At 39.4% G+C, this 15517-nt stretch overlaps 2 protein-coding genes across 4 annotated transcripts in view; one reads left to right on the top strand and one right to left on the bottom strand.

The window, feature by feature from the left end:
• pcxb (pyruvate carboxylase b) overlaps positions 1–15517 on the top strand; it is a 329618-nt gene that overhangs the window by 191466 nt on the left and 122635 nt on the right. The gene's annotated exons all lie outside the window — the stretch shown is intronic.
• Positions 1–15517, bottom strand: part of LOC129373311 (leucine-rich repeat and fibronectin type-III domain-containing protein 4) — a 50713-nt gene that overhangs the window by 15070 nt on the left and 20126 nt on the right. For 2 of the 3 annotated variants that reach the window (XM_055051198.1, XM_055051197.1), the window contains exons 3-7: positions 10900–11514; positions 10645–10807; positions 6609–6779; positions 5853–6014; positions 4373–5107 (exon numbers count right to left, since the gene is read on the bottom strand). In XM_055051198.1, the coding sequence (XP_054907173.1) occupies positions 4373–5107; positions 5853–6014; positions 6609–6779; positions 10645–10807; positions 10900–11488 (1820 nt within the window). In that variant the 5' untranslated portion in view covers positions 11489–11514. Of the gene's footprint in view, positions 1–4372; positions 5108–5852; positions 6015–6608; positions 6780–10644; positions 10808–10899; positions 11764–15517 lie in introns of those variants that run through there. The other variant, XM_055051196.1, reaches the window with a different exon arrangement.

Consider the following 15517-nt stretch of genomic DNA (forward strand, 5'->3'; position numbering starts at 1 on the left):
AAAGCCACAAGCTGCTTGGTTCAATGTGGAAAAAGTAGCGACTTATAATCTGAAAATTTGGTAATTAAATTATATTTTTACCAAAATTATATTCAAAAATATATCCATGCAAATGCCAAAACTTAAGCTTGTCATTTCTTTATCACCAGATGTTTATACACTTACACAGTTTTAAATATAAGTATAGATAGCAGGCTTATGCTAATGCTAGCACACTCTTGCTAGCACATTGCTGATGTAACACCAGTTCCTACATTAGCATCCTAATGTTAGCTCTGCTACTATTATGCTACTGATGGCATGCTAATGATATCGCTAGCACATTCACTGGTCTTTTAGACCAAAAGACCTTTAACTTGCGATGCACTCACCCTAAAGAAATCGTTGTGCAACACCACTTGGAAAACCAAAGTGGATAAAAACTCTGAGGTCGCCTGTGCTGTGGTCAAACGTGAACCTCAACGTTAGTCTGTGTGCTACGACGTGACATCACGCATGATGTCTTTCAAACTGCTTCTGACAAAGCAGAAAGGAAGATTGTGAAAATGGAAACGAAGCAGTTGTTTGGTGGACTCTAAGACAAGATAAATGTAGCATCATATACTATAGCACTTGCGATTCTCCACAGAAATCATAGCCTTTATCCTGTCACTTCAAAAACTCTGATTTGTGCTGCGTCTGAGTTTTTTTTTCTAGTTAAATCTCAGATGCCCCTTTTACTAAGCTTAAATATCTGCTCCGTTTGAATTGTCTTGGCTCAACACGTTTATCCCTTCCTGGCCATCTTGGTTTTCTTTTTCTTCAGACTGCATGTTTGAGGCATCACTTCACATAAAGCCCAAAGCTGGCTCCTTTAAAGTCTTTACTTGACACGTCTTTGTCTTTCAGAGGTAAACTCAGCTTGGGGAGATGTGATTCAACAAATACCTGCTGAACACACATCTTTAGTGGATTTTCAGCTTTTTGTCAAACTTGAAACTTGAAAGCTTGTGAGAGAACTGAGGAAGCGAATTGCAGGCATTAGACTTTGATGAAAAGTGTTTACAAATGTTGATGTAGTTTGCTAATTATCAGAATTCATGAGCATTTTTCAAGGTCATGTTTCACAATCAATTTTATACCCTTTGTTTGCAATTTAGTAAAATGTTTGCTCATTATTTCCATATGTTGACCTTTAATTTGCATTGCTTTGATGTAACTGAAGCAGGTTGCTAATGACCTACTGGGTGCTTGTAAAGAGCCATTAAATTTTAGGATTTCCAAATATCCTGATTAACTACAGTCATGAGAAAACTGATACAGTATTTATGCTGGGCTTTTACTTTTTAGAAAATAATGAAAATTTGTGTCTTTCCCTGGTTGTGTAATTGTTGAAATCAAACAAGTTTACAACTGATAAATTGATGAAGACGCTCTCTATAGCTGCTAAACAAACCCATGTGATCACTCCTCCACCACCATGCTTGACCAGGTAGAAACCAGGTAGAATAACGTGTTTGTGCCAGTGTGCTGTGAGATTTCCTCCAAATATGGATTGTGCAAATATGTCCGAACATCAGCGATTTGGTCTGTCCAGATGACGATGTTTCAGAAGTGCTGTGGTTCAGTCACAAGCAGCGTCTCAAAACTGAATCCAGGTGCTATTTTCTTTTCCAAGAGACGAGGCTTTCTCCTGTCAACTGTAACAAGCTGTACTTGTTGAGTGTTTCGCTAATTGCTCTGTCAAAAACTTTAACATCTAAAAGACAAACTGAAGCCTGCAGAGTCTGAGATGGAGCTGTTGGGGTGTTTTGTAACTCCTCTGAGCCAAACAATCTAAGAATATTGCTTCGGGGAGACTGGAAGCTGTCATAAATGTGCTCAACTTGTTAATAATCTTTCTCACTGTAAATCAATGGACTTTGAATGGTTTCAAAATGGACTTATAACCGTTCATTGATTTATTGAGCAGCAAACATTGCTTCTTGAAGCTGATGGTTGGCCTTCCTCCACCTTGGCGTTGTTAGCACACACGTGTTTTTCAGACTATCACACAGGCTGCTGTTCTTACTCCTAAGTGTGATTTGTGTTCAATAAATTACATGAAGGATTCGGTTTCTTCACCTCAGCAAGTTACATTTTAAATGATTTTAGAACCTGGAGAAGTCCTGATCATTTTTATTTTGTCTCCATAAATAAAACCCCAAAATTGTATAATTTCTTCGAACTTTGTTTTTCGTTTAGTTCAGTTTGTCTGAGGCATTTTTGGACAAACCACACCGTCAGTATTTAGGATTTCTACTGCTGATTGTTTTTCCATGTTTATCCTTTAAAATTGTATTTTTGAAGATAATAGACTTGTCAAACCTTTAAAAGGCAAGCTTCCTTTTAGTTTAAGGGAATGATCACAGTATTTGGCAAGGGAATTGAAGCCTTTATTCAATTTATTCTTCCTAAAGAATAAAGTTGCTTTACATGTGACACTGGAAGGCTCATATTTATCACTGCTTTGTTTCAATGTGACATTTCATGTGGACATATTTACCTCCAATCTCTCCCCACTGGACATGCTTTCATTGCCCCATTATTTATCTGCTTTTATCCTGTTATATGACTCAACATTTTCTTTTTTTTTCCCTCTTCAAAGATGCTTCACATCTTCTGGCGTCTTTTATTTCCAGTTCAAATCCTACTTTCACCTTGTTTTTTTTGTTTTTTTTTACTGTCATCTGTTCACACCTTTTCTTTTTCTGAGTCTATTTTCAGAGGTTGCATTTAAATCTCCCTTTTTCTATCTTCATTTTCTTGGTTTGTCCTGAAGGAGCGTTGTGGGCCCACCTCCTCTCTTTTCCCCCCCAGTCCCTGTCAGTTTGTCTTCTGTCACCCATCCCTTCCTTATCTCGGACTCTCCTAAGGTGATTTGCGCATAGCCTGTCATCTGTCTTCCCTCAGTTTCTCTCCTCCTCCCCCTGAGATCTCACAGCCTTCACTTTTACCTCATATTCACCTGACTGTCCCTTCTGACTCTAATTATAGCTCTTTTATATTCCCAATCAATTCCCTGTGTTCTCTGCCCCCCTCCAGTCATGCAGTTACTACCTCATACCCCTTCTCAATACTCCTTTCTGCTTAATGCCTTCTTTATAACACCTAAGGGGAGCGACAGTGAATGCCTCTGATGGAGCCAGTTGAAATCCAGAAAATGAATGCTGTTGGTCTCGCCCCTCCTCGCTGCTTCAGCTGCTGTTTCCCACTAACAATGGTTCCATCAGTTTAAAGTTTCATCAGCCTCTGCTTGTAAATTCAGAGGCAGTAAACTTGGACCACGGACATAATTCATGAACTTGGAAGTGGTATTGAACATGTAAGTACACCAAATAGCTAGAAGCCACTCTATAAATTTAGGTGCTTGTTTCCTTCGCCCTCCTGAGTCAGACCTTGGTTCTGTCTTTCTGTTTGCAATTTTTTTTTAACTAAATATGTTTAATTTTTAAATTTAAAAAACGGTAGGCTGGCATCCAGTTAATTTTTAATTCATTTCAATTCTGAAACTTTTTTTACATTTTGTTACAATTCAATGTCATTTGTTGGGATTTCATGTGACAAACTGAAAAGGAAATTAGTGTTGCGCACATTTTTACTCAGACTTTTGGTACATGATAGAACAACCTTTCAATGCACTTGTGGTTCATCTTTTCTTCATCAAGTTACTGAAATTTCAGCGCTTTAGTCAAAGCTCGGCTCGATTGGATAAAGTGAGCATTAATTTTCAAGTCTTGCCACAGATTCTCTTTTTTATTGATTAAAATTTAGGGTGCCAAAAAATACATTTGCTCCCATCTGACAAAACTAAACCATCGTTCCTCTTCCTTCCACTTCAAAATGTATTATATTATGTTATATTGGTCTCTAAAATAAGAATCCAACAAAATGATGAGACTAAATAGGAAGTTTGTGGATATTAAGACTTCTGCACTGTGGCTGCATCTTTCATATTGCAGAGCACATGCCATAACGGGCTCTCCTACCTTAAAACACCCTTCTTAAATTATTCATCCCCTTGTAAATCTCTTTCTTTGCTCATTTATGTCCTGTAACTATTCACCTGTAGGGTTTTGGTGTCACACAGTGATGGGCATAAATTATTTACTACCTTTGCGCCTCCGTTTCCTCATTTGAGCTTGCATTCATCCGTCCCTTGAGCCATTTGCTCGTCAGTGCAGAAAATGAACAGCTTCAATGTAAGGGATTAATATTTAAGGATCTTTGAAGGTAAACAGGGTTCATGTTTTTTATGAATAGCCTGACAACTAGAGTTGACTTGAACATAAAATATCAAAACTGAAACCAGAAGAAAGGCTCTGATTGCTGTTGAATATCAAGACTGACTTACCTGTAGATGAGGGTCTCGTCAGCAGTGCAGTTGTACTGTATCTGATACATCCACACAACGTACTCTTCGGACAAACGTCCCAAATCCCATCGCACCTGAGCCGAGGTGGAGGTCACTCCCTGTACTCCAACCATCCTGCCCTCCTCCTCACCTCCCTCGTCATCCTCCATGCTTCCTCCATCAGTCCTCTCTCCTTCAGAGGATTTTCCGCTCTCTCCTTTGTTGGCCTCTCCGTCTCCTAAGCTCCCATCGTCGGACTCTGCCCCGCGTCCCACGCCGTTGTTAATCCCTCCGTTTTTCCCCGTGCTGATATCCGACGAACCCGGATCTGTCCGTAAAATCCCATTGGTCGTACTCCTGTTGTTTTTTCCGTTAACGGCGTTAACCCCGGTGTTTCCACTGACCCCGCCTCGGTGAGGCAGGGGAATTATTTTCAAATCCACTGTAGCGGTAGCTTCACCTGCTGCATTTATCGCAATGCATGTGTACGCTCCATCATCCCGGGCGACAGTCACCAAGACATCCAGAGTCCCGTTGCTGAAGGAACTGGTCCGGGAAGAGTTGGCAACAATGCGATCGTCTGGAGAAACCCAGTGGACTATTGGCTCAGGGTCTCCGATGGCACGGCATTTCAAAGTGGCACGTTGTCCCTCCAGCACCCACAGCTTGTGGGTGTGACGGGTGATGAGAGGTGGTTCACACGTAAACTCCTCCTCAGGGATCGACCAGAAATATCTTGAAGACGAACGGAAGAAAGAAAATCATCACTTCAGAGAAAGTTTCAGCAGACTCTTGGAATATTCCTTAAAATTGTTAATATATTGAGGGTTAAAGAATATCCAGCTGTATGAACACGTAATGCTACATTGAGCAAACACTAATTAAAGACAGATGGCTAACAGATGTTCATTTTCTCTGCTCACACTGTCTGATTTTTACTGCACAGTTTCTGTGTTTTCTTAAAGGTGATGGTTATAGTCTACAACACACCCTGTATTTACCTGGAACAGGGAGGTTATATTTCCTGGTCAAAGTAGATACTTTCCTAGATCTTCACAGTTAATTTGCTGAAATAATCTTTTACATTTAGAGAAAGTCTTGGAAATATACCTGATAGGAAAGTACATGGTAAGGAAATATACCTGATAGGAAAGTACCTGGTAAGTTCATGAAAAGGTCCTAGAAATATGCAGAGTAGGTTCCCAAAACAAGTTTCAGTTTTCTGAAAGTTCTAAGAATATACCTGCTAAGTTCCAGAGAAAAAGCTTTGTAAAATACCTAGATAAAGTTCTAGGAAAGTAGCTGGTAAGTTCAGGGGAAGTACTATCTGACTCCTTTAGTCATAAAAAGTCCATGAAAGTTCTTGGAAACTACCATGTAAATACCAATCAGGTTCCAGAAAACCCAACCCAGGCCAATTCAGTAGTGTTTTTTGTTCTAGAACCAGCATGATTGATCCATTGGCGTGTTTAACTCTTACCTTCCAGCCAGGTGTGTCGGAGTGGCGCATGTCTCCATGTCGTCCCCTCTGATTAGCCTTCTGAGCCACAGCAGCTCACAGTTACAGTGGAGTGGGTTCCCTCCAAAATTCAGGCTTATGACAGCATTGTAGGGAGTTGGACTAATCGCTCCCGTCTGTGATCTGGTGGAAAGTAAAATGTGTGAAATTGGTTTGTATTTCTTATTTAACTTACTACATTCTGGTCCCCAGGTGATTTGGATGTTTGATAGGTATTGAGAAAATTACTACTTAAAGTTGCTTTCTTACGGTTTCCTTAGAGGCAGATAAAAAAAATGACATCAAATTCCATATTTACCTTATTCCTTTTTTTTTTTTAATTAAGCACTCATTAAAAGTGTCACATCAACTTATTACATTAAAGCGAGAAATGGATGCATTAGGCAGCATAGAGATTAAACTTTCAGCAGCAAATGAGATGTTGCTTTCAGTGACTACATTCTCAAATGTTTTTTAAAAGCACATGCAGCTCAGTTGGACCAAGACCAAAGTGATGGAAACTATGATGGCTAACGTACAAGCTAAGCTTTTAAAGTAGCCAGGCATGGTGTGGTTTATTTTAAGCTAAAATATTAAAACTCATTTGGTTTTTGCTTTGCAAGTCAATATAGGATGCACCATAGCAAACGCATTCGAAAACCACATTAGTAGCTCAGTAGTATTTTCCCACAGAAGCCTTTTTCTTACAGAATTGAAAGGAGAAATCTTAAGATGTACCTTGCAAAGAGCGGATCAGGTGGCAGAGTTCTGAGCCGGTTGGAGGTCATATCCAGCCGCGCCAGCTTATAAAGCTCTCCAAAGACTCCTTCTGCTATGTGGTCTATTAGGTTATGGTCCAGGTTCAGAGTGTGGAGACTGGCCATGTTTTGAATAGACTCCCATGGCACCCTGGAGGAATAAGATGATTGTTAGAGGGACTCCAGAGAGACTTCTTCAAAAAGTAAACTTTGCTGTGATGGATGCTCATCTGAGAGGGAAGAAATGAAAAAATATCTGCAACTAAAAGCAGGACTGGTCTCTTTGATGGTCTCCTCTCCCTTGTGGGTGGATTAACACAATGTAAGATGGTAATTTGTTTAACAGGATTGTGATTAAATCAGCTGTGGTTCAGAGAAATACTGTTCAATGTTTTCAACTAATGACTAACAACTGTAAAATCAGACAGTAAAACATGAAGGTAGCTGTTAGTGTCACATTTTATTCATTTTTCAGAGTTTTTTCGTCATTTAAGTTAAAGGATGATGAACAGACTGATTTTGGTAACGGCACTGACTCAATATCTTCAGCACATTATCACCATGGTTCTGCAGTTGTGAATATCTCCACGTTTTTCACATATGAGAAGCAAAGGCAGGAATCATTAGCAGGATGTCGTACTCTGGTATTTTTCTCTCAAAACCTTTTGATGCTCTTGAATTCATCCCATTTTACATTTGTCAATAGAACCTTTGAAACTGCAAAGCCGTTCTGCTTTTGAAATAAAACACATAATAACTGGTATCATATACTTTATGAGAGATGCTGCTTATAAGATACAAATAACGCTCCTGGATTCAACTTTACACATTTCGACTTGATGAAAATCACTTGATAAACTTCAATCTAAACATCAGAATGGAAATTTAAGTGACTTTTAATGCGATCTACTTGTTTGTGCCAGAGGAATTGGTCTGGGTATTTCAGGAAGTTGCTTGTTTATCAAACTCGAGCAAAGCTTCCTTCTGGGAATGGTTGTCCTTCATGTCCACTGCATTGGGACCCTTGGGGGCAGCCATCTTGAATGCGTTCACGCTAATCACTCCAATCCAATGACCTCTACGGTCACCTGATCTGTGTCCAGTTGAGCACTTCAAGCTGATTGTCACCGTGCATATGCAGGCGACAAATCTGCTACAATTGCCAAGTCTTGATGGACTGAAATTACTGAGAAATGTTTATAACAAAGTATTAGGTTTAAATACTTTTCTTAGACTGTCAAATGTGTGGTTGATAAACTGTCCAGTGGGTGTACATAAAGTTTACTCAAAGAGTACATTTTACCAATCTTTTTTATAAGACTTTGGCAGTTCACCTTGGATATCAGAGCTGCAAATTATCCATGGGTTTAATATCTTGAGTATCAAGGGAATGAATCCAGTTTCTCTAGAGGAATGTTTTGATCCCCGTTTTTTCTTTTCATGGCAACGACTCTGACAGGTCACCAGTACAAACGACAAACGGTGACGTTCACCTTCTCTCCTCTAAGAAAATCTCCTTCCAGGTGACCCAAACTAATTGGAGGAGCGTTAAGAGAAAAAATAACCTTGCTTCAATCCTTCAATTTGGCTTTTTGTATTTTGACACCTAGCTAGCATCTAAAAGCCGCTGCCTTTCTTTCTTTAAACCAACTGTACCTTTCTCCTTTGCGTTCTTGAGTATTTAATAAGCGCTTATATTATTAGCAGCTGTGCTACTCCCAGTGAAGTAGTTTTAATGCAAATGCAAACATGTTTTCTTCCACTGCTTCCTTTTACAGTCACCATTCTGCTCTTCTAATTCAATCAGAATGGCAGAGATATATCAGCTGCTCTCTCCTCATTAACACTTCCCTCTGAGCTAACAATAAGATCACTGAATTGATGCTCGTAGTTCATTTTGTGGTAGAGCAGAAACGCAGTGCAGATGAGTTGGTTTTCATCAACTTTTTGCTGTTATTTCCATCACACAGCGACCTAATGGCATTGTAAATTACCATCATATAAACCCAAGCTGTAAACTGTTAATGGACTTTTTTTTTCTTTTTTTTTTTTTTTTTATACAAATCCTGTTCATTTGAAAGTGAATGCATCAAGAACATAAAAATCACGTTTGCAAGTAATAGGGTCACAGGGTGAAACCTCTACCTTGATAAGGCAGATCTGAAGAGTTTCTTGCGTGACATAACCCGTTTCCAGAGTATTTTTACCCGTTATGGGAGAACGTGACACGGATTCTTCAACGCTCAGAATAGACTCCTTAATAACCACCAAGTGACTCGAGCAGCAGCTGCTTTTCTGTTCAAAACTGCTAATCTGCACTTTCAAGGTTTGGTAGAGGCCTTAGAAAGGCTGTAGTGCTCATGTTGGAGAGACAATTGAAACATTTTAATGACGACTGCTGCTAAAATGATCTGCATTGTGTGCTGCTTTAGAAAGAGGAGAGGACTCTGACTATTCAGCCAAACTATTTAGCCCTGAATAGTGAAGCTGTAAAAATCATCCATTGTTCTGTAATGACCTTAGCAAAGTATTACATTGTGCACTCAAGTCTGAACCGAATACAATGTCCATAGTAACGTATAGTCATTCAGAGGAGCAAGTTTCACAATGCTTTCATTGGAGCCATAACTGAATCGAAGTGAAAGAAAATTATAACCTCATCAAAATTGATTTAGTTTTCTGAGCTTTCAGTCATCTTCTGGCCTCAGCAGTTTTAACGTTGCTGTCATAATGGTCAATAGCAACAGCCAGATGTTACTGGCTGTTGCTATTGTGCTTTTGGATTCTAGCGTTTTGAACCCTTTTTTATTGTTACATTGGATTCACTCTTAGGCCCAGTTGAGGAGAAAAGATATTGTGGGCTGTGCTGTTAGTCCTGTGTAACACTGACAGACTGTGTTACATCAAACCAATGTGCATTAATAAGCTTTATCAGCTAAAGCTTGAATTCTCTTTACCTTTGAGGGAATTACATTCCACAAGCAGGGAAGCAAGTAAATTAATCAAAGGTTTATTCACCGTCAATGACAAACATGTGTATTTACTTCTCACATAAAAGGAAAATAAAGAAGCTCAGATAAAAAAGGCCTAAGCTGATTCTACCTTGAAACTACCAAAACTAAATAAAATGAAGATTCAAAAGGTTGACAAAGCTGAATACTGACTTTTATTTGTGTTCTATTGGTTTCTTGTGAGTTTATAAAAGCAGTTTTGTTTCCAGAGTTTTGATGCCACACATTGAGGGCTGGGAACATGACGAGGTTTGGGAACCACGTTCAATCTTTTGGCGAACCGTGGTGTAGGAAAAAATGCCCCTATGGGTCAGATGGAGGCATTTACTTTCTTTTAACCACTTGTTTTAGCTCCAGAGGTTGCATTACATCCGTAAATAGTCTTAGTAGGAGAAATGTTTGGCTTTTCTGCTTTACCAGCACTTCTGAAACAATGGAAAACCTTTATGGTGACTCGATATTGAATATTTGGTCTGGCTCTACAATAAACTGGTCTAATGAAATCTTTTCCTGATTTTGGTTGTATTTGTGTTTCTGTCTCAGAACTCCAGGAAGACATGACATAAACAAATATAACATTTTGTTTAAAATGTCAGCCTTTCATGGTTGAAGCTGACAGTTCTTTAAAGTTTTCAAAAGTCTAACCAATCATTAAGCAGAGTTTAACACGTAAATCGTATTCAAAGACGTACTTTATGGGTTATTTCAAAAACTTGAACAGGATAATTCATGAAGTGAACTTTGCCACATATCAACAAGCACCGAATTTGTTTTATGCATGACACTCTAAGTTAAAAATTATATTTTAGAGACTAAGGCAGAAGACGAGATCAAGGTAATTTTAAGAGATTATGTTTGAGGAAAGAAGTTCTTGTATGTTGAAAGTGAAATCTGTCTTAGTTTAGATGGTGTTCTCAGATGTAGCATAAGGATTTCTGGGAAGAGACAACTATTGACAAGTCTGAAGTTGGAGAATATATTTTGATTGATTAAAAATTAACTTACCTCCGAAGGTTATTGTAGGACATGTCGAGGTCCTCTAGAGTGAGTAGGAAGTCATCAAAAGCCTCGATGGAGACTTTCACCAGCTGGTTGTTGTTGACAATCAGGTGTTGCAGGTTAGTCAAACCTGCAAGGTCCTTAGGTCCAATCGTTGTCAAGCGGTTACCTAAATAACACAATGCCAGAATAGTTTTCCTGTAAAAAGGTACTAAATTAATATTCTATACTGGAGAACTGGGAAAAATGATCATGGCTTACCATCCAGGTGCAAGGAGCGCAGACTTTCCAGGTCAGCAAAGGCCATAGGTCGAATCAGGTGGATTGTGTTCCTCGACAGTGTCAGATCAACCAGTCCGGTCATGTTGACAAAGTCATTTCCGCCCACCTCTGTTATAAAGTTGTCTGCGAGTCGCAGCTCCACCGTTCGCCGGTCGACATGCGGCGGTACGAAAAGCAGGCCCTTATCGGCGCAGAGCGTGCTGAGCGATTCCGATAAGTTTCGACACACACAGTGGAACGGGCAGGCCGAAACGACGCCCCACGTCTCCCCTGCTCCAATCAGAGAGGGCAGCAGGCAGCATGTGACCAGCGTCAGCCAGTGAAACACGGGGAAAGTGACGGATTCTGGAAGGGTTCGCTTGGTAGAAGTCCTGGGGCAGGCACAGTGGAGGAGGTGGGATGAGGAGGACAGTGATGAGATGAATAAAGGGGGTAGAAATGAGAGGGAGAGGATGGATGAAGGGAATAGAGAGGGAAGTGTTGATCCCTCTGCTTTTTGTTTTGGGTGCAGTTGTGTGCGGGGCAGGTGCAATTGTCTGCAGGGATGGAGGGGTGGGGAGACAAGCATGGTAGATCGCCTGGCTTTCCACAGACCTGCAGAAACAGAAGAGCAGAAAGGAGACATACATTTTAGGACCACATTGATTTGTTTCTATAACTCTTAAATGTGCTTTTATGACAAAATATTAGCATTTGTTCAGTGTTTTTTTTCTTACCGTTTGCCCTTTTAAAATGCACATATAAGCATAAATGATTTTGTTTCATCAGATAATAAAGAAAGACGTACAGTCATGTTGACATATTTTCCCACACATTTCATACATTCGACAAGATTTATGTTGAGTTTAGAGTCTCTTTGTCTGGATTGCTGTGTCCCACTTACTCTGACTCAACAGGACTAGAAAGAAGACTTGGTTTGCATATTTACATACTATTGTAATTGCCACTCTGAAGTTGTAACCACTTAGTTATTCACACAGTAGAAGAAATATCCCATATTTTCTCTACATTGATTGCTGTAAATTGTGTACTTGAAGGAATGCGTCATTTTCAAACTGCATGTTCACATTACATACCAGTCGGTATATAGTCTGCTAGGCAGTGGTTTGAGTCTTTGTACCCTGCTGAGGTAAAACAATATATATGTAACCGGTCTATGTTCGTCCCAGATCCAGTAGGTTGACAGACAGACTCAGGTTCGTTGTATTTATTCTAACAAAAGAGGAAAACAAAATGGTGGTGGTTTAGCTTTAGTCCGGAAGCTTCTGCCCCACGGTTACCTAGGGCAGCAGAAAAAGGGGGAAAAGCTATCAGTTGCCAGTTACTGCGGTAACCACCAACTGCCAGGAGCAGCTAGCAAAACTTAATACACCCAACAAAAGTCTGGAGAAACGACTTGTTGATTAACAAAATAAAGTCAAAGAATAAATAAAATTTGACAAACTTCTCATCTATAATATTCTTAAACTAAAACCCTACTACTGCCTTAGCCGACTGCATCACACTGAAGCCAGGTTTTAGCATGCTAATGTTAAACGTATACTTTTGCTAATATTACTGTCAACATGAAGACCACCACAGAAAATGCTGCTGTTCATCAATTCTTACTTTTGTAAATTAGATGCCAAAATCAGGCGTGCTTGTTTTTTCAAAGGGAAATTTAGAAAATCAGTCTTTCATCTTTGAATCTGCGTCATTACTTTCAAATAGCTTTCACTAAATATGGCTGAAGTGGACTTGTTTTAAACATCTACACAGTTTGACTGCCAGTTTATCTGGAGCCCTGAAATGACTTATTTATATTGGCTAAAAAGGTTCAAATCAATGTTTAGTCAAAAATAATAAACATGTTGAAGATATCTGTAAGCAGAATTTAGAATGATTTTTCTGAATAATTTATTGTTCAGAGAAACAATAAATACCCTATACTCCAAAGAATTTGATTTTATTACAATAATTTAAGTCGGTGTTATTGCAATGATGTAGTAAGAAGTCCATGCATGTAAGTTTGTCTTCTTCAGTGAAATTGTTTGTTGGTTGAATGCAGATTTTCTCCCACAAGAAGGTTTTGAAGATGAGATATGGTAATTAAATTGTTGTTAGCCAAAAATAACAAAATTATGGTGTCTATCTCATCCAATTTAGGCCTGCTTTCCTGTGTATCCTGCTGGTGTTCAGACACAAAACTGAGGATACATGACACATGATTATGAAGCACTCCAGTACTGTTCAAAATACAAAAACAACCGTTTTGTAGATCTGCTGAGAGAGTGAGTGAGTGAACACAGCCTTTGTGGCTGAATGTAACGCCCCAGAAAGCTGAAAAATGGTCATTCAGCTCAGAGAAATTTTCAAGAAGGGATTGGAAAAGCCACTTTCTCTCAAAACCGTTGGGCCTGACAGCTGAATCAGGTCACACTGTAGGTCCCCGCAAGGGGCGACGCTGTAAAACCAACACAAAGAACCCTGTTGTACATCTGAGACGTGCCGAAAATCTGCCCGTAAACACACGTTTTGTGGCTTTGATAAGGTACAAGAATGACTCACTGAAAGCCATTGGCATGCACAACAGTTGTTATAGCAACTGTAGCCCAGATACAGAGAGTTTGACAGTGGTTGACAGTAACAGTCTCACTTCTGGTGAAAGTGGGGATGACATTCTCGAGTCGGAGAGACAAAGAGGTTCCTCTGGAGAAGGATGGCGTGTCTCTAGGGTGGTGCTGCACGCAACGTAGACCTTGGTGATTACATATTGATGTACAGTATTATACATGCAAGCTTTGAGACTTTGAGTAACGACCAGGCTGAGCCATGCATCATCCTGACCGTTACAGGCTGACGCAAATTGCTACTTAATAGTTTCCAAAGCTTTGCTCTACCCATGTGAAGCTTTGATACCAAGGCGGCGCTGCTGTGAAAGTCTCCACCCCGCTCCACATGCTTCCCATGCTTCGTTCTGTTCTCCAAATGTGAGCTCTGTTCAAAACCGTCCCATTTTTGGACGCGTCTTATAATGAGATAAGAGGAAGAAAGTGATAAGACGCTCTCTGCCGGAAACGATTATAAATTTTATCTCGCACTCTTAAATGTTCTCACTTAAAGCAGAATGAGCGAATAAAAAGCAAGCATTGCTGCAGTGTAGTGATGGGAATAGATTCCATTAATTTGAGCGATCATGAATAGTCCTGCTAATGGGATGCGTTTCCCTTTGAAACAGAACATTTCAGCAGAACTTCTAACCACTGGGACATTAGTTACTGAGGAATAAAAAATGGATTCTAGCTTGATTGTAGTCGTTAAAAGCTCTGTTTATATCCGCTGAGCAGAGCATGAATGGTTCACTGACTCAAGTGTGTGACAGCGCGTGGCTCTTTTTGCTTTTCACTAGTTGGCTGTAAAAAATGTAGTGTCTCTTGTATTCTTGGAAACTGTACAGAATACCAAGAAGTGCGTAAGGTTTTTAGGGCAACAGTCATTTCCCTATGTTTAGTGACATTAGTCTTTTAGGACGGGAAGAAAACGCCCGCAGCAAGAGACGGTGGGGATTTGTGCGTGGGACAAAGTTATGATTGCCTGCAGTGACAGCTGGTCCTGTGGGCAGCAAATGTTGGATTCAAACAGAAATGTGTTATTTATATGTGTACGTATTTATTTATTTTTTTATTTCTTATTTTGTCACATTAAACAAACTTTAAATGGTTTTATTGAAATTTTATGTGAAAGACCAACACACAAAACATATAATTGTGGCAATAAATAAGATTTCAACATTTTTTTAAGAAGTGAAAACATGAGAAGCCTGGAATATGTACATATTTGAGCTGCTTTAATCAGATATCTTTAAGGAATGACTATTTTGAAATGATTTTGATTGGAAAAGAGTCCATCTGACTAATTAATTCACAGATTAAGCACAGCATGTGTGTGAAAGCCTCAGGTGTTTGTTAGAAAACACTATTCAGTACCTTAAGTGTTTTGCAATTCCAGAAATCTACACAAAACCAATAGATCTCTGCATTGGTTTTGCAGTATTGCATAATTATGAATTTGTTGCAGACTTTCTACAAAAATGGTCAAAACTATTGGGTTTGAGAGACTAACACCCACCTGCAGTTCGTGATAGTCCAAGGAACAAAAGTAGATAGATTCTACTTCTTTAGAAGAATAATGTTTCTGTCTGATTTTCTGTTCTTCTTTTCTTACCTTTTTATATAAAGCATGTAGGTTTTAAAAAGAGTCAGTGAGGAATTCCTTGCATTTAAAAAAAATAGCATCACAAAATCAGGAATTTTGAGCACAAATTAAGCATACAAGTATTTGCAAAATCATGCAGGGACTGTATAATGGTCAAAGTGACAAAAAGCGTCATGTGGCCGTTCCCTTGGTTGAGAGTCCAGAGAAGTATGTAGGAGGGCAATAGAAACTCTGTTGAAGCAGAGATCCAGTCTGAAGTTAGCCACCGGCAACGAAGGGGAGACCATAATCACAGCTGAAAGTTTAAGTTTAAAAATTGATTCCAAAACACTAAGGAGATCCTTGATGTAAACTTGGCAATGCTTGGTGGTAGCAACATCATGCCATGGGGATGCTTTTCTTT

This window comes from Poeciliopsis prolifica, unplaced genomic scaffold (genome assembly GCF_027474105.1).
Source record: "Poeciliopsis prolifica strain line A6 unplaced genomic scaffold, Auburn_PproV2 SCAFFOLD032, whole genome shotgun sequence".
Classification (NCBI taxonomy): domain Eukaryota; kingdom Metazoa; phylum Chordata; class Actinopteri; order Cyprinodontiformes; family Poeciliidae; genus Poeciliopsis; species Poeciliopsis prolifica.